Source organism: Myotis myotis, unplaced genomic scaffold, assembly GCF_014108235.1.
Source record: "Myotis myotis isolate mMyoMyo1 unplaced genomic scaffold, mMyoMyo1.p scaffold_m19_p_1, whole genome shotgun sequence".
Classification (NCBI taxonomy): domain Eukaryota; kingdom Metazoa; phylum Chordata; class Mammalia; order Chiroptera; family Vespertilionidae; genus Myotis; species Myotis myotis.
Genome location: NW_023416313.1, coordinates 146540176 through 146566564, shown reverse-complemented (window position 1 = coordinate 146566564; position 26389 = coordinate 146540176). Strand labels below are relative to the sequence as shown.

Sequence of the window (26389 nt, the reverse complement as noted above, 5' to 3'; positions counted from 1 at the left end):
GGGCATTCTCTTTATGATGCAGGGTTATGTATGTGACAGGTCTCTTGGAAGTTTATTTTCCCCAAATGAGAGCTGTACCACAGGATTGCGTAGACTTCATTTGCTCTCCTCTTCAGTAGATTGATTCCTGCAAATATGGTTTTGACTGTATGATCTTCGCTCAGCTCCTCTTTCCTTGCGTGTCCAGATGTCATGCCAAACAGAGTCCATCAAACTCCAGTGAGCTATCTTGGCATCTGCTCATTGTTACAAAGAAGGGACTACTGGCATACACTTTGGATAATTTCATTGTGCTGACTTGTCTGAGATTATAGCTATGAAAACTCTCTTGGAATCTACCTTGACCTTTATTGTGTTTGTCGACCCTTCGTCACAAATAGGGGGTTTTAATTAGAGATAGCTACTCATTTCATCAGGTAGTTTGCATTCCTATATTTTTCTATTTGATTTTGGATAATATTAAAGACAAGAGAGAAAACTCTTTTTGTATTCTATCATTTTAAAATTAGAAGTCTAATAGATGCAACTATGATTTTTTCCCCTCTCAAAGTAAAATTAATTAGTAATTCTTTCATTTTCAGAATAGACTTCAGGTTGGATTAACTATCTACTGAACACACACATATTCCTTATTAATTATGTCCCAAATTTCAGTTTTTAAAGGAAAGAACAAAAACAAATTTAAAATATTCATTCAGCAATTAAGTTTGTCTCTTACATTCTACTCCTTCCCTTTGGGTTTGCTTTGCTTCATGTTGAAGTACATCATTAGTAGTTCAGCAAGGGTTAGGAGGTAGCAAATGACCTGTGCTTGTCTGAAAATGTCTGTTTTTCTTTTACTTCTGTATTATCATCTAGCTGGATATGAGATTCTAGATCAACAGTTATTTCTAGAAATTAATTGATTTCTGTCATCCTTTGTTGCTGATGATAAGCTATAAGTTTGTCTTCCCACTAGAGAAAACTTTCTTTTATTTTTAATACTTTTTAAGATTTTCTATTTGTCCTAAATATATTGCTGCTTCATTATACTTTTGTATCAGTATAATTTTGTTTCATTTTCAAGTATGGCACTTGGTGATATTCTCAATTGGAGTCTTCCATTCTCAAAAAGTTTTAGCCATTATCTTTTGGGATACTGTTTTTCTACCATTCTCATACCCTCTTCTACAAAACTATAAAATAAATGTAGAGCCTGTCATTCTCTTTCATGTACAACTGCTCCTTTATATTTTTCATGTCTCTGTACTGTATTGTGAATAAATTTCTCATTATCTTCCAATTCATTAATTCTCTCTTTGACTATGATTAGCCTAGAGTTTATTCTATCAATTGAGTGTATTTCAAAGACCTTATCTTTTAATTTCCAGAATTAGTTCCCCCCCACTATCTCGTCTTTCCATTTGTTTTTGTTTTATAACATTTTGTTCTTTTTTAGAATTCCTTCCTTTCTCTTTGAGTATCATAAATATACTTATTTAGAGTCATTTTCAAATTGCTCTATTATTTTCATTTCACTTGGAATGAGTTCAACTCCAAACTGTTTTTTTTATATACTATAGAATTTTGTATGTACATTCTTTTTAAGTGGGAAATTTCAATATCTTCCCCCTTCTCAACATGTACAATTCTCCCTATGTATAATTTTACTGTTTCCTGCATTGGTCCCTGAGGCAACCAGGACTTAAAGTAAATGGTCTGAGGCTCTTGTCCTGGGTGCCATTCTGGATGTCACAGAGCCAGTCCTAAGCTAGTAGGCAGCTGGCTCCAGGTCTTGAGTGAAAGTCTATGTCTGTGTTTTTCTCTTGTCTCCCCAGAAATGCAGATACTTATAAGTCACTGCCCTAAGGAGGAGCTTGTTTGCAGGCTCCTTGCTTGGGTAGGGAAACCTTGGTTTCAAACAGTGAATGTGTCTTTGGCCTCCTGCTTTGCATGGGGTACTTTTAGTTACTGTCACAGAATAAAATTCAAACTACCTCTTTCCAGACCTACAGCCCAGCAGCCCAGCAGGCAAGCAGCTTCATTCCTACTTACTGCTTTGTGATTCTGTTATATTTCTAGTTTAATCTTTTTTTTTTTTTTCTTAAAGTGGTTATGTCTTTTTAATTTCCTCTAATTTGTATTTGGTGGTGCTGAAGGTGCCTCAAAATGTAAATTTACAATGTCAACTTGTACCGCATTCAACTTTCAAAACATTCATTTTTTATCAGTATAACAATTCAAAAATTCTACAATGTTACAATGTTCAGCAGTGTTAATATTTATCTTTCCCTTTGTTTTCACCAGCTGATTAAACTGATTATGTCTTCCTGACAGATTCCTCTATTTATCTAAGGCAGGCTAATGGAAAGTAAATGGCCCTAAATGACACATTTCAATTTACTTTGTTTTAACAGGGGGAAAGCAGTAGCAACGCAGTGTTCCTGCCTATTATTATATACTAGAGGCTTGGTGCATGAAATTCATTCGGGGGGGGGGGGAGAGGAAGGGGGGGACTCCCTCAGCCCGGCCTGCACCCTCTCCAATCCTTGACTGCTGGCTCCTAACCACACACCTGTCTGCCTGCCTGATCAGCCTAACCCCTCTGTCTGCTTGCCTGATCACCCCTAACCACCTCTGCCTACCTGCCTGATTGCCCCTAACTGCCTCTGCCTGCAGGCTTGATGGCCATAACTGCTCCCCTGCCAGCCTGATCACCCCTAGCTGCCTCTGCCTTCCTTCTTGATGCTCCTAATTGCTCCCCTGCCTGCCGGATCACCCCTAACTGCTCTCCCCTGCCTGCCGGATCATCCCTAACTGCTCTTCACTGCCAGCCTGATTGCCCCTAACCACTCTGCCTGCCTGCCTGATCGCCCTTAACTACCTCTGCCTGCCTGCCTGATCGCTCCTAACTACCTCTGCCTCGGACCCCACCATCGTGGCTTTGTCCAGAAGGTCATCCAGAAGACGTTTGGTCTATTTGGACTAATTAGCATATTACCTTTTTATTAGTATAGATATTAGAACTTAAAACTTCTGCAGTTTTGTTTGCCTTTACCTAATCTTAATCAGAGAGAAATTCAGCTATTTGTGTACACATATACTCAACTTTTAAGGGACGAAGCTGAGATGTGTAATAGGTCCAAAAGAGGAAAATCATAACTTTGGAATGATTTTCTTAGTCATCATTGAAGAAAGCTTTAACACATTCTTCCAAGTCTTTTATTTCTCCAAAGAAGATTTATACATACTCTATTTTTGAAGGCTGCCTTGCTAGGACTCCATCTGAATTACCAATGCATGTGCTGGCCTATAAGTGTTTTTGATGCACAGGAGTAGAATATAAATGTACCACACTTTATATAACATATGCATTCCTTAAAATTTATGCATATCTTAGATTTCAACAAATAAAATAGCTTTTTCCTTTTGAAGTATAATGTAATTTAAAAGATGTGTTCCTAAAGGAAAAGAAAATATGATCTAAAACACTGTAAGAAAGGGCAGCATTAGAAGAGTGAACTTAACAGTGAAACACTTAACTGAAAAATAATTTACCAGTCATAAAGCAATGAATGTGGTAATTCAAATGTTGCACTAAAAAGACAACATTGTCCAGTGTCAAAAGCTATGCTAATGGCAGATGAAATGAGAAATATAATATAAATTTGTTGGAGAACCACTTGGAACTTTTAGATAAAACCATATATCAGTGATAGCTGCTTTGAGGGATTTTTCTACTTTTCTCTCTCTAAAGGGGAAGGTAAAAAGAATAGACTTTAGAGACAGGCCTAGGTTTGAATTTTGTCTTCCCTCTGTTATCAGTGTGACTTTGGACAAGTTAAGTAACCCCTCCGGACCTAGTTTTTTTCACCTATAAAATGAAGATAAGAATAATTAGTTTCTAGGGGTAATGTGAACTAAACAAAATTGCCTGGCATATAGGAGGAACTCAATATGGCGACTATCAGTGTTATCACCACTAGTTGGCTTTTTTCCCCCCAAGAAGATAAGAAAAATGCAAGTGCAAATACATATGACTGCACCTCTATTGTATCTGATGTAAGGGATAGTCTGAAAGCCATACTTTTCTATATCTCCAAGCCCTCCTTTGTGTCTGATTGAAATTCAGATTCTATATTAATTTCCCTTAACAGGAGAAAAGGTAGGACAACAACAGGAAGGCAGGACTAAAAGAAAACATTAATTGTAACATTAATATAATTATCCATTATAACAGCTACCACTATATTCCTTGGTACACCCTATGTACCATGCTAAATGTTTCATACAAATCCCATTCAGTCCTTACAACAACCCTATGGGTAAGCATTATTATTGCATTTAACAAAAGGAAGTCAAGTTTACAGTTTAAGTAACTTGTTCACAGATAGTAAACGACAGACCAGAAATTCAAACCCAGATGGATGCATTCAAAACTTCTTTTTTTTTTTAGTGTATATCATATCATACCAGGAAGACAAGGCTTAAAAAATATAGCTTAAACATAGATACAAACTAATGGCTGCCAGATGGAAGACGGTTGGGGACTGGGGGAAATAGGTGAAGGGAATAAGAAGTACAAATTGGCAGTTACAAAATAGTCATGGGGATGTAAAGTATAGCATAGGGAATAAAGACAATAATCCTATCTAATAAAAGACAAAAAGGGTAATTAACTGTACCTCCGCTATGCTTCCCATTGGCTAATCAGCGAGATATGCAAATTAAGTGCCAACAAAGATGGTGGCCGGCAGCCACGCAGCTGAAGCGAGCAGGAGGTTTGCTTGCTCCAGTGATGGAGGAAGCCAAGGTTCCCCGCCTGCCGTGGCCAGGCTCTGAGCCTGAAAGCAACAGCTCCAAAAACAACAAAGTTTCAATTATAGAAGCCAAACAAACCCCAGATACCTGCTTTCAGCCAGCCGTGGCTTCAGAGCTGGGAGGACCAGTGAAGGCAACAGAGTTTCAATTATAGAAGGTAAATAAATCCCAGAATAAAAAAAAAAAGAAAAAAAGGAGAGGCTGGAAGCTTCAGTCGCAGGCCAGCCTGAAAACAGCCCTCAGCCCCTCACCCAGACTGGCCAGGCACCCAAGCAGGACCCCCACCCTGTTCCAGGACACCCTTTAGGGCAAACCAGCTGGCCCCCACCCATGCACCAGGCCTCTATCCTATATAGTAAAAAGGTAATATGCAAACTGACCCTAACAGCAGAAAGACTGGGAATGACTGGTCACTATGACACACAATAACCACCAGGGGGCAGATGCTCAATGCAGAAGCTGCCCTCTGGTGGTCAGTGCACTCCCACATGGGGGAGCTCTGCTCAGCCACAAGCCAGGCTGATGGCTGCCAATACAGCAGTGGTGGTGGGAGCCTCTCCTGCCTCCTCAGCAGCACTAAGGATGTCCGACTGCAGCTTAGGTCTGCTCCCCGCTGGCAAGTAGACATCCCCCAAGGGCTGCCGGGCTGCCAGAGGGATGTCTGATTGCCAGCTTAGGCCCAATCCCCTGGGGAGCAGGCCTAAGCCAGCAGGTGGTCATCCCCTGAGGGGTCCCAGACTGCGAGAGGGCACAGGCCAGGCTGAGGGATCACCCCTCCTCACCGAGTGCACAAATTTTTGTGCACAAATTTTTGTGCAATTGTAATAACTATGTATGATGTCAAGTGGGTGCTAGACTTTTTGGGGGTACCAGACCATTATGCTGTATACTTGAAACTAATATAATATTGAATGCCAGCTGTAATTTAAAAATAAAAAATTAAAAACAACTTACTTTTACTTTCAATTGAATATATTAGCATGACATTAGCTAATAATATTATATAGATTTCAGGTGTGCAATTCTATAACACATCATCTGTATATTGTATTGTGTGTTTACCATCCAAAGTCAAGTATCTTTTTTTAAAAAAAAAAATATTTCATTGATTTTTTACAGAGAGGAGAGGAGAGGGGTAGAGAGTTAGAAACACCTGATGAGAGAGAAACATCGATCAACTTCCTCCTGCACACCTCCCATTGGGGATGTGCCTGCAACCAAGGTACATGCCCTTGACCGGAATCAAACCTGGGACCCTTCAGTCCCCAGGCTGACGCTCCATCCACTGAACCAAACCAGTCAGTGCAAAGTCAAGTATTTTTCTGTCACCATGTATTCACCCTTCACCCTCTTATACCTCCCTCCAGACCCCTTTCCCTCTGGTAATCATCATACTGTTGTCTGTGTCTACAGGTTTTTTGTTTGTTTGTTTGTTTTTTCTTAATCCCTTCACTTTTTTCACCCAGCCCTGCAACCTCCCTCCCATAACAAACAAAACAAGAAGAAAAAAAAAAACACAACAAAAAACTTCTAAGAGGAGTTTTCCTTCCTGCCACCTCAGAAAATGATCATAATGCCCTACTTGTAAATAGCTTGGTGGGGAGACTGGCACTTGTGAAGAGCTACGAAAGAAAGAAAAGGAAAGAAAGAGAGAGAGAGAAAGAGAAATACACTACAAAGAAGAAAGTACACATGCTTAGAAATATAGAAAATTGTTGAATTAACATGGTAATGTCACTTCAGGTCCTCATGTTGAATCACCTCTAAATGTATGTGAGTTAAAAAGATAAATTATACCAGGAGTACGTGTTAAATCAACTTGACCATGACACTTTATATCAAAGCTGAAAAGGAAACTGTCAGTCTCTCAAGAGGAATACCACCAAGCTATTTACAAGTAGGGCATTATGGTCATATTCTGAGGTGGCAGGAAGGAAAACATCAAGGCAAATGATGACAATGAAATCAAATGTCCTACAATGTCCTCATCATCAAACGCTTTAAATGTTAAGTACTCTAAGACTTCCTAGAAACTTGTAAAGAACCTTTGTAATTATTACAGGAAAACAAATCCCTTAAGTAAAGAGAAAGTTCCAAGGTACAAATATCCAGGCAGTAAAGTAAGGAACTTCTAGATAAGGTTGCACATGGCAAGCCCTGGGTCTTCATAAAAAGTTTATGTTTCTAAATTTAAATGTCTTAAATTTAGACTAGATTAGTACAAGTAACATAGTCTACAGGAAGTATTTAAAAGTACAGTTTATGGGGGTTGGGGTGGGGGCAATGGGGCAATAAGGACACATGTAATACCTTAACCAATAAAGATAAAAATAAAAGTACAGTTTATGAAAGGAAAATAATTAAATGCTGGACAATATTGCGTAGTAGTATACATTATAGATTTCAGAATTGCTTAGAAAAAATGGTATGGTAGTCCGAATAATGGCTTCTCAAAGATTTCCATATTCTAATTCCTGGAACCTGTGAATATGTTACCTTATGTGGTTAAAGGGACTTTGCAGGTGTGATTAAGCTAAGGGTCTTCAGATGGGAAGATTATTCTGGATTATCTGGTAGACCCAATCCTATATAATAAAAGCCTAATATGCAAATTGTCCCCTCTGGAATTCGACTGCTTGCTATGATGTGCGCTGACCATCAGGGGCAATGCAGAACATGGTGGGCTTCAGCAACATGGCGCTGGCAGCGGGTGGCAGTGGAGGTGCTGCCAGCCCCGATGGGCTCTGATGAGAGCAGGACCACTGCTGGATGGTGGAGCAGGTGAGCAGGCAGCACCAGGCCGTGGCAGGGTTCCAGGTGGGGCTTTGGGGCTGTGAGGCTGGGAGCTCGAGCTGGGGCTGCGAGCCTGGGGATGGGAGCTGGGGTCTGATCCCCGCAGGCCACCCTGAGGGACCCCACCTGTGCACAAATTCATGCAACAGGCCTCTAGTATAAATTTAGGGTCCTTATAAGGAATATAAAAGCCAGAGAAAGAGATTTGAAGAAGCTGTACTGCAGACTTTGAAGATAAAGGAAAAAACCCACAAATCATGGAATATAAGCAGCCCCTAAAAGGTGGAAAAGTTAAGGAAACAAATTCTTCCCTATAACCTCCAGAAGGGACATGCCCTATGATTCATCTACACTTCTGACCTCCATAACTATAAGATAACAATTTTATGTTGTTTTAGCCACTAAATTTGTGGTGATTTGCTACAGCATCAATAGGAAATTAACACAAGTGGCCAAGATGCTACCACTCAACTGTGGCTTGGAAATTAAAATACACATTAACTTTAAGATATACATTTAAATTATGCAAGGCAAAAAAGGGTTATAATATATGCTATCTTATTCAAGTTTAAAGGTCAAAAGCTTAAAGAAAATACACAAGGATAAAAAATGGTGGGGCAAAAATGAGATTTACAGTTGTGATTACTTGAGTTTATGCTTTTATTATTATTTATTAACTACTATATTATTTTCCATGGAAACAACTTAAACTTACTTTTGCCCAACCCCAAATTTTGCCCAACACCATGAAAATTGTCCTACAATTGTAAAAGTGTTTCTCCCCCCTTTATATAGTGTCTAAAAAACCCCTAATATGCCTGGAAACCAACCATCAGAATGTGTGAATCTGCTCTGACCTTGTGAAAAACATTTTTTCTCATAAGTCTCAACCTCTTATAATGGGCACTGGGAAAATATCAATAAAAATCAACCAACTGTGAAAATAGGGTCCGCAGGATAGAGAGAAACACTGATGGAGGAAATGATATATAATAGTATAAACAGTCACAAGGAGATTCACTCTTGTGCAATATTTATATGTGAATCACGGAATGCCCCTGACTTTTGCCCACTGTATTCTGTGCTGTTTAATTCTCCTTGCTATAAGGGGCACAAGGCCAATCCTGACCAGGATGTTCTCAATCAGACTGAGGGAGATATTAATTCCACTTGAGTTCTTTCCTACTGGGCATACTATTATGAGTAATTGCGACAATTACATTTAGATTTTCTCAAAGTGTAAATAATCAGTTTCTGCTTAGACATCTAAACTCACAAACAGTCCTTTTGGCATTGACTGTTAACTTAAATGAAAGAAAAACAAATATTTGCTTTTCCACGCATTGTATCCAGAGTTTAAAAAATGTATGTGTGCATGGGAGCACACACACACACACACACACACACACACACACACACACACTTGCCACCTCAAAATTTAACCATTCAAAAGTTGGACATATTGAATAAGTCCTTAAGCCCATGAAGACTTGTCCTTATTTTTTTTTACTAAAACATGTATTTTATCCAAATATAATGATATCCTTATTTTTTTACTTTCCTGACACTCATGTATTGTAATTGAAATGTTTATGGTTAATGTGCTCTCACAATTAGAAAATATTGAAACAGATATTCTTTCCTTTTCACAGATGTAAACCAGTGAATGGTTCATGGAATCTAAAACCTTTGGATGCTGTGTTCATATAGAGCTAGAACAAAATCCAAACCAAACCAATCGATCAACCAATAGCTAAGCCAGGGTTACTTTTTATGCTAGTTTACTTGGCAATGAGAGAGGGCTACAGATGGGCGCTGCAATGGATAAGGTGAGCCAGAGCTTGTAGAGAAGCCACAGGGCTTGTAAGGAGATCCTTGATAGACCAGTCACTTCCATTATGAAAAACAAAAACAAAAAACATTAGGCTGGTCAGGGAGGAGGCCAGATTTTAAACAGTTTCCTATCAGACTTTGTTCTTCTTCTTCTAGTTCTTGGGACCCTAGAGGTTTTTACTCTTCTTCCATAAATGGAAGCCTTCATTCTACTTGGTATCCCCCAAAGCCCTTGCCCTTCTTAGCAGTTTGCCTCTTACTTTTCTCTGTATCTTTGAATGGCTAATAACCTAATGCTATGCCTTTGAGAGTTCCATCTCAAATTATCTTAAAGTCCTAATAATGGCTTGGCTATCATAAAATTTATGTGCCTACACAATAAACTTATTTTGTTTTCCATTTGTAATGGTAGCTAGAAATTGGGAGGGTAGATGCCTCTGAAGGTTGCCAGATAAAATACAGCACACAGTAAAATTTGCATTTCAGATAAACAATGGATAGTTTTTTAGTATAAGTATGTCCCATGAAATATTTGGGATATGTACTCATTTTGGAAAAGTATTCATTGTTTACCTGAAATACAAGTTTTACTGACTGGATGCCTAATGAGCCCAATCCTGGGTAGGCATATTGCAAGGAGAAGGGTGAAGAACATTTGGTCTTATAAAGCAGTGTCCAAATTTCAAATAACTACTAATGCTAAATCTAGTGATTTAACCTTATTTTATTTTTTTTAATTCTCACCTGAGGATATGTTTTATTGATTTTTTTTAAGAGAGATGAAGGGAGAGAGAAAGAGAAACATTGATGTGACAGAGAAATGTGGATCAGTTGCCTCCAGTACCCTTCCAGGACCAAACCCTCAACATAAGTATGTGCCTTGTCCATGAATCAAACTCACAACCTTTCAGTGTAGGGGATGACTCTCCAACCAACTTAGTGACCCAGCCAGGGCTAATCTTATTTTAATAATCAGAAATTTTTAGAAGCTTAGGATATATTGTGGGGGAAAATGAAACCATTTTAATTACCTCTCCACTTAAATATTTTAGAAATCTCATATTTCTGTGTAGTTTCCCAAATACCTCTATTCCAGGTAAGGAGTAGGACTGTGCCTTTGATTCTCAAAATTACATTCTGATCTGCTGTCCAAAAGGTATGTGTTCTGAGTGGTTTCCCCAGAAGCAGGGGTGATGGTGACAAAAAGCTAAATGACCATTTTTAGAACCAGTTACTGTTCTTGAGAATTTAAGTTTCTCTTAACTACAATTCCATGTAATATTTAGTTCTTGATGCTATCTGCTATAGCAGAGCAGTAGCCTTTAGATGCCAGCTGATAATTTTTATTGTTTTTCTTGTTCTATGTGAACCAAGAACAATAAGGACTATGTAGTAAGTTTGTTTGTTTTTTAATTAAGGTAAATGCTTTCAATGTAAGGAATAGCCCTATATTCTCAGAGATTATATCCTTTTTATCTTTAGTGTAAAACTTTTTTTCTGAAATTATGTTTAACATTGGATATGAAAATACTTTTCATGTTCTTACATAGAAAATTGGTTGACAAATTTATTGTCTCCCAAGTTTTTTAAAAAGTTGTATTTGTTTGTAAATCTAAAAGTATGGTCATCATGCAGCATGCCTCTTATGTCTATTTCAGAAATACCACTTCCTGTCTACCAGCATTAAACAATTTTACCTTTGATCCCTATATCTCCATTTTGGTAGTGGAAAGAAAACTGGACTCGAAAAATATTCTTGGCTGAAGATGTTTTGGTGAAAAACAATTCTATTATAAAGTTCATAAAACATGTTTTAGGTTTTTTTCCTTCCTATGGGAAGATCTGAATTATGTGCTCTGATCTCCGGCACAGTGTTACTGGATATAATTTACACATCGTTGTTTTGGTAAGTCAGCAGTAACATATGCACTCAATAAATGTCAAACATGAAATACAACACATTCAGCATTCTATAAACCGTGGCAAACAACTCAGCATTCCACACATTGGAAGTGTCTATAATGTAGCTCAGTTCATTCCCACTTGGAACAAAGAAATTACTATCTCCCCTCCCCTCCACCCCAAATTTTTACGGCCAACATGGATTAGGAAAGCTCAAGGATATTTTGTTGCTTCTTTCATAAGAAAGGGCTTTTGATAAACATCTTGGAAGGCATCATATAATATGAATGCACATATTGCAATTTTCAAGTTTTATAAAATGGAATATTCAGACATTTACTGGCACTTTACAAAAATACTGTCTGATTAAATATTTTAAAATTCACTTTAATTCCCTACCATTTCTTCAAGGTCTACATTACTATCCACAACACAGAAAAACATTGAGGCTGAATGTAAATTTAGCAGCTCAGAGAATGTTACGATGCCATCAAAGGCAGGGGCGAGTGGATCCAGTCTGTGCTCTTTCTACTCCATCAAGTTGTGCAGTTACATCTGCTAGTTGATTTTGAAAATAGGAATGGCTCTCATCTATTGCAGATTATTTAACCATGGAATAGACACAATATGTTCATGATCCCTGGTAAGCCAATAAATGATACCCTAGAACAGGGTTGGGGAATGTCTGGCCTGCGGGCCATATAAGGCCGACAAAATCATTTGGTCTGGCCCTGCCAAGGCATGAGGGGTGAGTTAATTAAATGTTTGGCCAAGTAGAGCAGGCTAATTTTTAAGTTAATAATTTTGTATGGACTGTGAATGATGTTAAAATATCCAAATTGTTCCCCACCCCTGCCTTAGAAGGACCCTTATGTAGCCTTGGTTTGGTTCAAGGTTTTGGTGGAGATGATTCAAAAGCATTTAATGTACACAGTCACTCCTGGCTCAGGATGACTAACCATAACATACCAGCTGTTTCACAGCATGCATTTCAGTGTAGTTTATAGCCGATGAGCAATGAAAAAGAGAAAAATCACATCTGTGACCCAATTTTTCTTTAGTTACTAGTCATTATATCATTCATGCATTGAATTGGATAGAACCTAAGGAAGTAGCCCTTGGTTACTTCAATTTTCTCACTTAAAATAAAAGCATCTGCTTTTGATTCACCTCATGGGAACAGGATGAGGTTCAATGACTGACTCAAAAAATATGGGAAAGAATATAAATTACTCAACACATTGACTGGTAATGTTGTCCTAAATTTAAATGTAAATTCAGATCCAGAAACATCTTGTAGCTTCTGCTAGTGCTCAGCTGGTGTCAGATGGTTATGTTAGTAGATTATGTAGCACTGTAAAAATCAAACTTGTTTGATGCAGTGTTACTGGGACCCCGATACCTAAAGCAAAAAATCCCCTAAAATGGGATTTCCAATTACATAATTTAAGTATTTGTACTGTTAAAGTTTATTGATGCATTTTTTGGTTTCTTTTCTTAATTTCTTACTCTCTCCAAAAGGTTTCTATAAGACAAGTCTTTAATGAAATATCATGCTGTCTAGGAAAAGATGGTGTTGGCTACAATGAAGAGGATAAAGTAATAGAAGAATGGATAAGTCTGTATATATACATGATTAATATAATTAACAGTTATTTAAAGAGAAATTTCAAACATAATTTTTAATTTGATCCTTAAAAAAACAGTGGTGGGAAAAAGTAGGTTTACAGTTGTATGTGAAACTCAGAGTTTATTCTTGTATTATTATTTACTAGAGGCCCGGTGCACAAATTTGTGCACAGAGAAGAGGGTTCCCTCAGCCCAGCCTGCACCCTCTCCAATTGGGGACCTCTTGGGGGATGTCTGACTGTCTGACTGGCAGTTGGACATCCCTCTCGCAATCTGGGACCGCTGGCTCCTAACTGCTCACCTACCTGCCTGCCTGATCTCCCCTAACTGCCTCTGCCTGCCTGCCTGATCGCCCCTAACTACCCTCCCCTGTAGGCCTGATCTCACCTCCAACTTCCCTCCTCTGCTGGCCAATTTGGTTCTGATTGGATGGTTTCTATGCCAGTCAACATCAAAAGCTCCACCTCCTAGGCAGCCATTGGTTCTTCACAGCACCCACATTTGGTTCTGACTGGTCAGTTCCTATGCCAACCAGCATCTCTGGGCCTATCAACGGGGCCTGATCAGAAAGGTAGGGCTGATCAGTAGCCCGGGTGGAGGCCTGGAGAGAAATGGAGGCACGGCTGCTGGCTAGACTGGGAGAGAAAGAGAGAGGCAAGTGCTGATAAAAAGCTGCCACAGAGGCAACAGATCAGTCTCTGCTTCTCTCTTCAGGCCTCTCTCTGGCCCTGATTCACAGCCCCCTCAGCAGTCAGTGCTGGGGCACTGCGCCTGCAGCAGAAGCAGTCTGACTGCAGGACTGACTTCCGGTTGGTCAAGCCTCAGTAGTTACTGGTTGTTATAACCCAGGGTTTTTATATATTAGGATTGTATTTATTTTTATTATCATCCTACATAATAAAAGGCTAATATGCAAATTGACCGAATAGCAGAACGACCAGTTGCTATGATGCGCACTGACCACCAGGGGGCAGATGCACAACACAGGAGCTGCCCCCTGGTGGTCAGTCCGCTCCCACAGGGGGAGCACCACTCAGCTAGAAGCCAGGCTCATGGCTGGCGAGTGCAGCAGTGGGAGCCTCTCCCGCCTCTGCGGCAGCACTAAGGATGTCTGACTGACGGCTTAGGCTTGCTCCCCAAGGGCTCCCAGACTGCGAGAGGGCCCAGGCCAGGCTGAGGGACCCCCCTCCCCAAGTGCACAAATTTCATGTACCTGAGGGACCCCCTCCCCCGAGTATAGAAATTTTGTGCACCGGGCCTCTAGTTAACCTATATTTGACTACGTCTACATATTGTTAAATTTGTATTCCCCTCTGTTCTGCTTAGTTGAATCAACATAAGGAAAAGACCTGTGCTTATTGAGGGAACCTGGAAGTCAGGGATGCGAATGAGGACAGGCCTGACTGATACCAGCTCTATCCCTTATTAGCTGTGGAATCTCAGGCAAGATCTTCATGGATCATTTTCCTGGTTTGTACTGTGGTGAAACTGAAGTCCGTTATTTTGTTATTTCTCCAAGGATAACAAAATCGTCACTGGAGGAACTATGACATGGGCGCCACTTGATATGAAAAACTACTATAGGGAATACTGCATGGCTCTCTCACTTCAGTGAATTGGCCAGGCAGCCTGGCCTCCTCTTCTGCGTTGACATCAAGAAGCAGCACTATGGTAGTTTTAATAGAATTGAACTCTTATGTGAATTATAATCTCTAATATGTATGTGTGTACACATCTACAAGTAAAGGCAAAATTAGACATGATTTTATTCTTAAGAAATAAGCAACTCATTGTAATGTGCCCTGGGTGCAGCATGTGTAGGAGGGTGAGGTTCACATTCCACAAAGCCATTATTCACTGACAGAAAACATTAAAACAAAGGAAAAAATAGAAAAATGATAGCAAATGTTACAGATTCCCTTACAGTACAGTTATGCACCACTAAACAAAGGAGATGTGTTCTAAGAAATGCAATGTTAGGTGATTTCATCATTGTTCAAACATCATAAAGTGCACTCACAAAAGTCTAAATGGTACTGCCCACTACACACCTAAGGCTATATGGGATAGCCTATTGCTCCTAGGCCACAAACCTGTACAGAGGTTACTGTACTGAGTAGTATAGGCAATTGTAACACAATGGTAAGTATTTGTGTATATAAACATACCTAAACATAGAAAAGGTATAGTAAAAATATCGAGAAGGTAAAAAAAAGCACGCCTATCTAGGGCACTGACCATGAATGGAGCTTGCAGGACTAGAAGTTGTTCTCGGTGAATCAGTGAGTGAGTGGTGAGTGAATGTGAAAGCCTAGACAGTGGTCAGCAAACTGCCGCCCGCGAGCCACATGCGGCTCTTTGGCCCCTTGAGTGTGGCCCTTCCACAAAATACCACATGCGGGCGCGCACGTACAGTGTGATTGAAACTTCGTGGCCCATGCGCAGAAGTTGGCATTTTGTGGAAGAGCCACACTCAAGGGGCCAAAGAGCCACATGTGGCTCGCGAGCCGCAGTTTGCCGACCACTGGCCTAGGACATTACTGTACAGTACTGTAGACTTTATAAACACTGTACACTTAGGCTACACTAAATTTACAAAACAAACAGGAATAAATCAAGCACAGGAGAAAATGATACAATCAGGAGGCAAGGTAAACACGAGATGTATGAGGCTGCTGCTGGCTTAATACAGCATACTGTCTTTCAGCAAACTTTTTTATAAGTGGAAAGAGTACACTCTATTAAAAAGTTTAGTATAGTAAATACATAAACCAGTAACATAATTGTTTATTATCATTATCAAATATTATGTAGTGCAACGTAATATTATGTGCTATTCTTTTACACGACTATCAGCACTGTAGGTCTCTTTACACCAGCACCCCACAAAGTTGTGAATAATGTGTTGTTGTATTACAACATTAGGATGGCTATGACATCTCTAGGCAATATGAAGTGTTTGGCTCCATTATAACCTAAAGGAACCACCATTGCATATGCAGTCTGTTGTTAACCGAAATGTTGTTATAAGAACTCTGTTATGAACACATGTGTTCTTTTTATAATTTATTTGTTATTTCACCTGGCACATGCCCATGGGGTGCACTCACAGGTGAAATATTTGCACATCTCACCCAAGGATGACCTTACAATGTTTGGAAGGAAAGTACAATACAAAGTCACACATTCAATCCTGTGATTCTGTTCTATCCCAGAGGAATCCAGATTAAAACCATTTGGTTTTCCTTTAGCACATCAACCAGAGGGCCAGACTGCTCTGAAGGGAACATCCGAGACATGTGTCCCTGGAATTCTAATAGGCCTCAGAAGTCTGGGTCTTATTCCAGCTTCTGAGGGGCTGTGCACAAGTGGGCAATGCTTAAGAAATACCCTTGATGATGATAAAATCATATGACACTTTAAAATTGCCTGTTTTATGGAAAAATAACCTGCCAAATTTCAAATTCTGAAGATAGCAAACACTAAATAAAATTGTGTGTATTAACTGTTGCAATAAGAGAGAGCTAATTTCATCCTGCCCTTGTCTACCTGGCAACTGCTAACCATCCTTTAAAATGCAGCTCGTGACCAGACTTGGTTGTGGGCACATCCCCAGTGGGAGATGTGCAGGAAGCAGCTGATCGATGTATCTCTCTCATCGATGTTTCTAACTCTCTATCTCTCTCTCTTCCTCTCTGCAAAAAAACAATAAAAATATTTTTAAAAAGAAGAAGAAGGAATGAAATCGGTACTGGGGATATGCCCACAACCAAGGTACATGCCCTTGACCGGAATCGAACCCGGGACCCTCCAGTCCGCAGGCCGACGCTCTATCCACTGAGCCAAACCGGCTTGGCTTTCCTTCCCTTTTTTAATACTTACAAAAGTGAAATGTTTTCTAAAAGTCTTGTATAACTCCTGGGGGCACTTTTCATACCAAAGACAATGTCAGTGATATTCTCTGGAGTGTAACACTCAGTGGCCCTGAGGAAGGTGCTTTTAGAGAGAAGTGACCCTGTGTTTGAATATCTCTGCCACTTACTAGCTATGTGACCCTCAGAAAGCTATTTCATAATCTCTCTGAGCTTACCTCCATCTCTGTAAAATGAAGATAATAAATTATATTTCCAAAGGCTGCTAGGATAACACATAAAGAACCTGGTGTAGGGCAGCAAACCAATACCATATCAGTTCTCTAAAATCACAAAACCTATCGCCTTTCACAGTGCAGAAAACAACTGTGTCTAGGACTTGTGGCCCATACTTGAGAAGAAACGAAAAGATACTGTGAAATTAGGAAGAGATCTCATCTAAAGGTGAGGAAATGAAGATCTGAAGATGGGGTAGGTACCCCAGAGTCAAAGGAGTCAGAAAGTAGTGACCTGAGAACCACATAATTTTTAAGTTTTGGATTTGTGATAACTGGGAGAACAAAAGACTGATCAGCATGCTAATTAATTAGGGCATGTTGGTACAACTGTTATCAAGGATAAGCAACTATGAGACAGACTATACTCATGAAGGACATGTGCTGACAGCAAATTACAATGTGCTTAATTCAAACTTTTTTGCCTTCCATAGGAATCCAGGACCAGTCAACATTTAACTGCATTAAAGCTTTTGATACTTAAATTAAAAAGTGATTAAACTTCACAATAAAGCTACACCTTAGGAATTATAGATTCTGAAAACAAGATTGAAAGGGATTTTAGATACTGTCTACCCCCACATACTACACTTGGGAAAAGTGAGGTCTAAGGAAGATGAGAGATGCATCTTTGGTCACAAAAGGCAGCGCCAATTCTGGTCTCATTAACTTATTATCTTCTACAGGAAGTCAATCTGTAGATTTATCTGATACCCATAGCAACGATTCAATATTGCGTATATGGGTTCCTGTCTCAACTCCGCATAATTTAGGGTTCGTAGGGCACTGGAAGGCATCTAAAGGACTGGGCCAATGGCTTATAGAAGCAGCTGGTGGGACTGTGTGGGGAGGTCTGAGGATAACCAAGAGGGCAAATGAAGAGCTGCCAATCTGGGATTTGGGATTAGGGCTTATTAAGGGATCAAATATAGAACTATTCTCCATATCCAGGACATAGCACAGTGACTGGCACATAGCAGGCACTTAGTACTTATTTGCTGTGTAAGTGGATGATGAACAAGAGTGAATAAAAGAATGAAAGGGCCTGATCTGAGAGAAGAAATGAGAGCTTCAGAGGCAGCAGAGAAGAGGGACTGCCTACTGTCATTCCTTAGGGGAGGAGCAGGGGAAGAGTCATCTGAACTCTTCCCAACCTGAGCTGAGGGAGGTGGCTTGTTTCCTTTGCAAGGGCGGTGGGGTGAGTCTGTGGCCCTATTGTTTCCAGCTCAGGTTTCCATCCTGAGAAAATGTAGTCATTCCATGGCACTGCTCTGGCCCCTCTGTGCTCAGGATAGAACAGGGAGAAGTGGAATGTTCGAGCAACAGAAATTTCAAATTCATAATGTCACAGTAGTTCTAAAGGAGTCCCAGTGCTTAAGGGCTAGCCAAGCAAGTTACTGACCATACAGACATCGGTGGGGAAAATGTTCCATAGCAGGTACTTTCCATTGTCATGCAGCCCTCCGTGGTCCTAGGCCTGGTGGACTTTGACCTTTTGCCAAGTCTGTTAAGGCTGGACGTTGAAAGCAGGATTCATTTGATGAACATGATGACACAGACATGATAGAAAGCTGTGTCTCATTATAGTTTCCAAATAGTAAGGGGTTAGTGTTTGATATTCCCTTTCTTTTTAACATCTATGTCTAAATTTTTCACTTTTGTACCATAGGATGTGGTCACTTTGAAGTTAGATGCACCACTCATCACCTCTTTTTTCTTTCTCTAGGACTAAACAGAGAAACTATAAGATGACTGTACATGAATGCCTAAAAACGTCCTTTAAGGGCTGATTATATAAGCAACTTCCTGTATAAGAGAAACAAGAATAATTCAGTGAATAATTATGTGTTGCACAGTGTCTTCTCCATATAACACCTAGCAGACTAATGACAAAATGATGAGTACAGCAGTTGCTGGGAGAGAACAATGTTGTTCTGCCCATGTTCACATGAAGAGATATATATCCCAAAGAAAACATGCACTGTCTCTGATGTGACTTTCATTTGACACTTGATTAAGATAAAGCTGGTGCATTTAAAAAATTCCTTCAAACCAAGAGCTCAGGTGAGTAAAAAGGCTCATGATATATATACTCTTCTTCAACTCACAGAGTGATTGGCAAGGCCTGTATATTTTTAGCACAGTTTCAATTCCACAAAAAGAAATACCTCCTAAAAGAAATGTGTTCAGCACCCTCCTAAATGTGTCTCATTAAGTTGCCAATGCTGGTACTTGCTCCTTAAGGCTGGCTTACAGCACTCATCCTAACCCAGCTCTGTATACCATTGAAGAAATAAAAGTGAGACTAATCGCTATTTGAAAGGCACTACATCTGTAAGAATTTTTATGTTAATACTAGAGACCTGGTGCACGAAATTCATGCATGGGTAGGATCCCTAGGCCTGGCTGGCGATCAGGGCCAATCTGGGGGGCAACCAGCAGGGCAATTGGGGGGTGGGGGTCCCTGGCATCCGCCTTGGCTGGCCGGGGCCCTGGGGGCAGCTCCTATGTTGAGCGCCTGTCCCCTGGTGGTCAGTGAGTGTCATAGTGACCGGTCATTTTTCAGGTCGTTCTGCTGTTTGGTCTATTTGCATATTAGGCTTTTATTATATAGGATTTGTAAAATATCTTGAGAAATATCAGGAAAAAGCAACCTGGAAAACAGCATTCTGCAATAAAATTATAGAAATGGTAGTAAAGAAACCAAACTGAAAGATACTTCTAGTAAAGGAACAGGTTTGTTCTTATAGTGAAACAATCTTAGCTCAGTGGCTCATTCTTCTAAAAACACCAGCTTTTGGATAAGTATGAAAATACACCACTGTGTTTAGATTTAGCATACAGTGAACTCCCCAAAATGGTTCTCATGCAGTCTAGCACCTTGATTCTTTTGGTTTGTTTTTGTTTTGTTTTTATGCTGTGGAACACCTAACTTTTAAAAAAGTGAGTCTAAGGCAACAGGATGACTGAAGTCACACAAATGCCCACTCACCTCCCATGATTTTAGATTGGCAGTTAATAAACTCCGGCTTCCTGTCCGTGAGGTACCTCTGGCAGGTGTGGTGGAGGATCTGGAAGAAGGTGCATTTTTCTGAGGCTGTGCTGGCTACCCACTGGTCAAAAGCATTTTCAAACAACAAATCAAACTCTGCAGAATCCTGGAAAAAAACAGTGAAATAACTACTAATCTCAATGTATAAAAACTGCTGCTTCAATCTTATGCCCAACAAAAGACTCATAAAGGCAAAACATCTTTCAAAACTAATCAAAAGGTTCATCTTTTTTAAAAAAAACTATGTTTTTATAGATTTTCTAGAGAGAGAGAGGAAGGGAGAGGGAGAGAGAGATAGAAACATTGATGAGAAAGCAACATTGGCCAGGTGCCGCCGACACCCCCCTACTGGGGATCGAGCCCACAACCCTGACCGAGAATCCAACCAGTAACTTCTTGGTTCATGGGATAATGCTCGACCACTGAGCTACACCAGCTGGGCAAAGCTCATCTTTATTAGCACCCAGGTGCATGGAGGATCCACCTTTCTCTGTTTATCAAGTAAACCCCAAGTCTTACAGTATTTACAGATGTCCCCAGGAAGCTAGTATCACAGAAGTTCCTGTAGCCTACCACACATTGACCTGTGTCAGAATTCAGACTATATATCATCCTCCCAATTACTTGGGACATAATTCATTCCGGTTCTCAGCACTAACCCATAGTAATCTTGCCCCTAATCTTTGACAGGAAAAGATTCCTCCTTATTATTTTATCATATAGAGACAATTTACATTTTCTTTTTCTTCATTATTGACGTTTTATATGGTAAATGCATGTGAGCAAAAGGAGGGGATCTAGTTTGAATAAATACTTATCAAAAATGTTTCTCATATTACATACAACAGATTCATAAACTTTTAAGGATTTATTTATTTAAGTAAATAAATAAATTGGTGGCATGAGGAGATAAATGAAGCTTAGAGAAACATGGCTTTTCATATTGATAGCCATGGACATGAATCTGAATTCTGGTCTTTGCATTTTGCTGATAAACATATTACTAGACACAGCAATTCTTCAATCTGCATCCCCTTAGGTACCTGCATCAAACATGATGAAAAGGTTTATAATCCCCCATAAGAAGGGTATAGAAATCAGAAAGTCTTATTTGTGTAACTGAAACAGAGAAAAGCGATTCAGACAACCATCACCACCGCCAAAGCTAATAAAAGAGTTGTCGTGTGAAGAGACCACCGTCGCTCAGTCCTCCACAGGGCACTCACCCGATTAGGATCGATGCCATTGACCTGGCGGAGCTGCTCGAGCATCCACTGTGATCTCCGCACGAACGACGTGGAGCCTTCAAACTGTTTGACCTTCGTAATGGACGCCTGTGTAGGTTTCTTGTTTGTCACTGCCAGGAAAAGACCACAGATTAGTGGGTGTGCAGGTTGGTTTGTTTCCTGTCAGTGGGCTTCTATCTCACACATACATGCATATGCAAAACAAGAATGAGAGAAGGAAAAAATACCTATACATGTATCTATAATAATAAAAGGGTAATATGCTAATTAGACCAAATGTCATTCCAGATGTCCTTCTGGATGAAGCTGGGGCCGGAGGGAAGCCCGGCTCCCAGGTGCCTGCTGGCGGCCAGAGCGAAGCCCAGGTCCTGGATGCCAGAGGGAAGCCAGGGGATGGAAGGCCTACTCTTCCTTGAATTTCGTGCATTGGGCCTCTAGTATACATACACACACACACACACACACACACACACACACACACACACACACCGAGTGGCCAGATTATTATGATTGGCCAGGTTATTATGACCACCCCATCAGTAATTCGTTGGGCCACCTTTTGCCTTCAGTACTGTGGCAATTCTTCTTGGCATTGGCTCCGCAAGATGTTTAAAGGTGATGCAAGGAATCTGACACCATGCCTGCTGAATAGCACTGTCCAGGTCTGTAAGATTTGATGGTTGTGGAACCAACTGCCTGAATGCTCTTTTAACTTCGTCCCACAAATGCTCAATTGGATTGAGATCTGGTGATTGTGGGGGCCACCTAAGCAAGGTAAAGTCTCCCTCATGTTCTTGAAACCACTCCTGCACAATATGAGCACCGTGGCATGGTGCATTGTCTTGTTGGAAGAAGCCATCTCCATTGGGATACGCCATCAACATGATAGGATGAACTTGATCAGCAATGATACTTAGGTATGTTGTGCTATTCAGACGTTTATAATGGTCTGGCCCTCTAGCAACTTCAGCACAAAATTATAGCTAATTTGCCTACAAACATCAGGTGGTCATAATAATCTGAGAGAGAGAGAGAGAGAATATGTGTGTCTTTGATAAGGGGTGAGGTCGAAAGATACAGAAGTTGTAATCTCTACTCTCAAGCAGGTACAATACAGTTATGATTGTAAGGGCTGCTTTATGTCTTCATCCATTCAGACTGAACACAACTTAACCCACTAACACCAAGCATCTTTAATGGAGGCTGCAAGTGTGCAATAACCAACTGCAGGGAAAGAGGCACACAGGGCCAACAGGCACCCAGTAGGGGTCATTGGGAAAGGCTGAATTTTAAATAAAATTCCCCTAAGGAACTGCAATGCATATTTCTAATTACATAGTTCAGTGTAAATATTTTAGATTTTAGTGATAAAGGAGTAATACCTCATTTTTTTAAAAATATATTTTATTGATTTTTTTTTACAGAGAGGAAGGGAGAGAGATAGAAACATCGATGAGAGAGAAACATCGATCAGCTGCCTCCTGCACATCTCCGGGGGATGTGCTCGCAACCCAGGTACATGCCCTTGACCGGAATCGAACCTGGGACCTTTCAGTCCATAGGCCGACACTCTATCCACTGAGCCAAACCTGATTCAACTTAAGAGAACCATTTGGCTTTAAAATATAGTCTAGTTTGTATCAAGTTTGCAACCGATTATGACTTTATCTGGCATTCTTGGTGGTCCCACTCCCCCCAGTATGAATTCCTGAGGTCACCACACCTGCAGGACCAGCACAGTCCCTCCGGCCAGCCTTAGTCATGCTGACAATAGACAGTGTCACCTCTCAGACAGAAGTCAAGCACCAGCCACCAGGAGAGAGTCACTTGGAATAGTTTTCTATGTCTGCTCACTTCAGGACTTAGAGCCTCCCGGGGAGGGGGGGGGGGGAGGAGGTAAGTAAGTGTTTTGAAAGGGCTTTCCTAGAAGCTCCTATGAGCCCTGGCTGCAGGGATTGTAAAACTTAGTATGAACGATGCTATTAAAGAAACTAGGAAGAATGGAAAGCACTACTTGTCATAATGAATTCTACCCTAATAAGACTGTGTATCAGTGGCACATTCTTTCTTTGTTTTAAATAACCCCACACATTCCACATTTTCAAATAATTATGCAGATGCTCAACAAATGGCAAAAAGAATCCTTGAGGAATGAAGGACAGAGAGCACCTACCCCAGTCCCAGCTGGTGGTAAGCTTCTCCTTTCATGCACACCAGAGTTGTTGTGTTACAGTGTCTGGGCCGGGAGAGCAGGGACTCGGAGAATGAACTGTGGGTCCCTGCCTTTAGGTTTGGTGAGAATCCCCGCGGTGTGGTTCCAGGACTATTTTTATGACTTCAGCACAATCTCATCCCTTTGCTCTTAACCATAATGTAGCAGTTATATATTTTAAAATTTCAAATAGTGCTTAGGTTTATTACCCATTATTTCAGTTATATTTGGCTGAAAGCTTCTGAATGCTTCACACCAATTACATTTATTTTCATGGTTAAAAAGTCATCATCCCCTTAACACCTACAATCAGAGGAAATGTATGGTCTTCTACTCACAAATGGCCTCTCTGGCCTTCAGCTCCAAGTATAAGCCTGTTAAGTCCTATTAGGAATAACTATTACCAGTCTGCTCAGGGCTCTTTCCATCCATTTAATTCAATTCATTTACCCTTTGTGTCTCCTATGACACAAAGGGAGATCTAATAGGTTTCTCTGAATAGTTACGTGCTATTCTTGTGTTTTAATGTTAAAGTAAGCAACACACCTGGAATATGTGCAGGTCCTAAAATGTGCTTAAAAGATTAAAGAATGCTTTTCAATGACAGGAAAACATGGGTTCCTGTATTAGACTCACATCCCTAAACACAAAGAGGATTTCCTCCTTTGTTTATATAAATCACTCGGCATTTAGGCATCCTGGGAAACATGAACATTTCCCTTGTAACTTTAGTTAAAGTTGTTACAAGCCAGTTTTACTTCTGGTTCATTTATCTGCAAGTAGTTTACAGCATTATAAAAGCTCAAACACAATGCAAGATTGCTGTGGTTTTTGGCACGTTTAGCATTGACATTTTACAAAGGCAAGTTCCATTGGAAGCTTGTCGCTGAAATGAGAAGTGCAGGAATCCCACCCACATGACAAATGCCCCACAGAATTGCTCAACAGCAGTCACAGTCCAGAGCGGTCATTTTTAATGGAGGCAGTTACAACTCCATCCAGTCAGGCCTTTCCCCCTGTATTGGCTTAGTCCTTGCCCAGTTCGTGGAATCTGGGTAGTGTTCCTGGGCACTGAGCCCAGTTTGGTTTAATTTTTGTTTATTGTTATTATTTCCAGTATCTCAGTTTCTATTTTGAGGCAGGTGCCTTAAAATTATATTATTACATACACATACTACTGTTGTGATTCTGACAATATCCAAACTGTGTTCCCTTAATATTTCCCTTTAAATAAATTTGCTTTTTTACTTAAATTAAGTTCATGAGAAAAGTATATGTTAAAGTCATAAATAGATACAGTGCTACGTATATTAAAAAGACAATAATGTAAAAAATATAATTGAAAAATATAATGAAAACATAAATGCTATGAATTTCAAATTAGAGGGTTGTTGGGGGAGGGCTTGGCATCTGATGTCTGCTCTATGGTAAAATGGTGATTAGCAAGTATAGCCAGGTATTTACAATGATCACAACATACGTATCCTCCTGGATATAATCAGAAAGCCTAGTGGGAAATGGCTTCTCTAAGACCACTGCTTGGTAAGCATGAGCACTCACTCAATAAGCCAAGTGTTAGGGTTATCCAAACCTAATGCTGTTTTCCATTCACTCCCACTCCTGGCACCCACTGTTCTCGATGGTGGCATCAGAGGAAGGCAGAAGCATGTGGGCCAACCAAATTCAGATCCTTCTGCTACCAGTTCTGATAAAAAGAATGTGGTTTCCATGGCTGCACGCCTCCTCTTCAGCCTCCATGTAGACTTGATCTACATCTCAGCTGTAGTTATGAAGCAGCGATAGGAGCTATTATGTTTGGAATATCATTACTCAGGTAGTATAACATCTCTGTCTAATGAGCTAATGGCCTAGTAAGGTCTTTTAAAAAATGGTCCCTCCAGGAAACATACAAAAATAAGACACATAGTCAAGGGGTGGAGACCACCAGCCTTGCTTTTGCCCAATCAGAAAAACTCGATTCAATTAGAAAGCAATACCCAGGACAATGGCAAAGCACCATCTTAGATCAAATGTGGTCTTGCAGTGAGTTAGGAATTGGTGAAGGAAGGGACAAAGATTGATGATGTAAAGAAAGACAGAAATGCAAGCTATTTGCATGTTATGGAATGCACACTGCCAGTGATTAAAGTGGCTAATCTTCCATTTCTAGGTCCAATGGCTGAGAGCTTGCTTTAAAAAAAGTCACACTTCCCCCCTACAATCTCATTATTCACAGCATCATATCTGAGTCCTTCCAAACAAGAAAATCAATTTTGCCTTAGATACAAAATATCTAGTCTCAGTCTTTAAAGGAAACAATCAGCACATGAAAATGTTACTTTACCTTTATATCCTCTGTCTCATTTTTCATAGTTATCTATACTTATAATAGGGTAATATGCAAATTGGTCTGGACGCTGTCACATAACGACCTACCAGCAGGAGGGCGGGGTAGTGAGCTACATGCAGCAGAGAGCTGCAGGCGGCGGTGGGCGGGGCGGCCTGCTGAGGCAAGCGGCTACAAATCTGTGCGCAGGACCACTAGTTTTTACATATTTACTAACATTTGCACAAACATTTTTTTAATCCACATTAAACTCAGATTGAATCATTTTATAACTTTATGTGGTCATTTCTCCCTCTCAAAAAAAACACACAAACCCACAAACAACACAAAGGTGCTGAAGAACAAATTGCAGCTATACAGTCTGATGTTGAGATTAATCGCACCTATGTACCTAAGTAAGATACCTTAAAATTTCTACATGCTTAGT

General features: G+C 40.2%; 1 protein-coding gene across 3 annotated transcripts in view; it reads right to left on the bottom strand.

Moving 5' to 3' along the window:
* Positions 1 to 26389, bottom strand: part of STXBP6 (syntaxin binding protein 6) — a 266791-nt gene that overhangs the window by 36685 nt on the left and 203717 nt on the right. For all 3 annotated transcript variants that reach the window (XM_036354233.1, XM_036354214.1, XM_036354224.1), the window contains exons 3-4: positions 21383 to 21513; positions 20097 to 20262 (exon numbers count right to left, since the gene is read on the bottom strand). In XM_036354233.1, coding sequence (XP_036210126.1) covers positions 20097 to 20262; positions 21383 to 21513 — 297 coding nt within the window. The remainder of the gene's footprint in view (positions 1 to 20096; positions 20263 to 21382; positions 21514 to 26389) is intronic.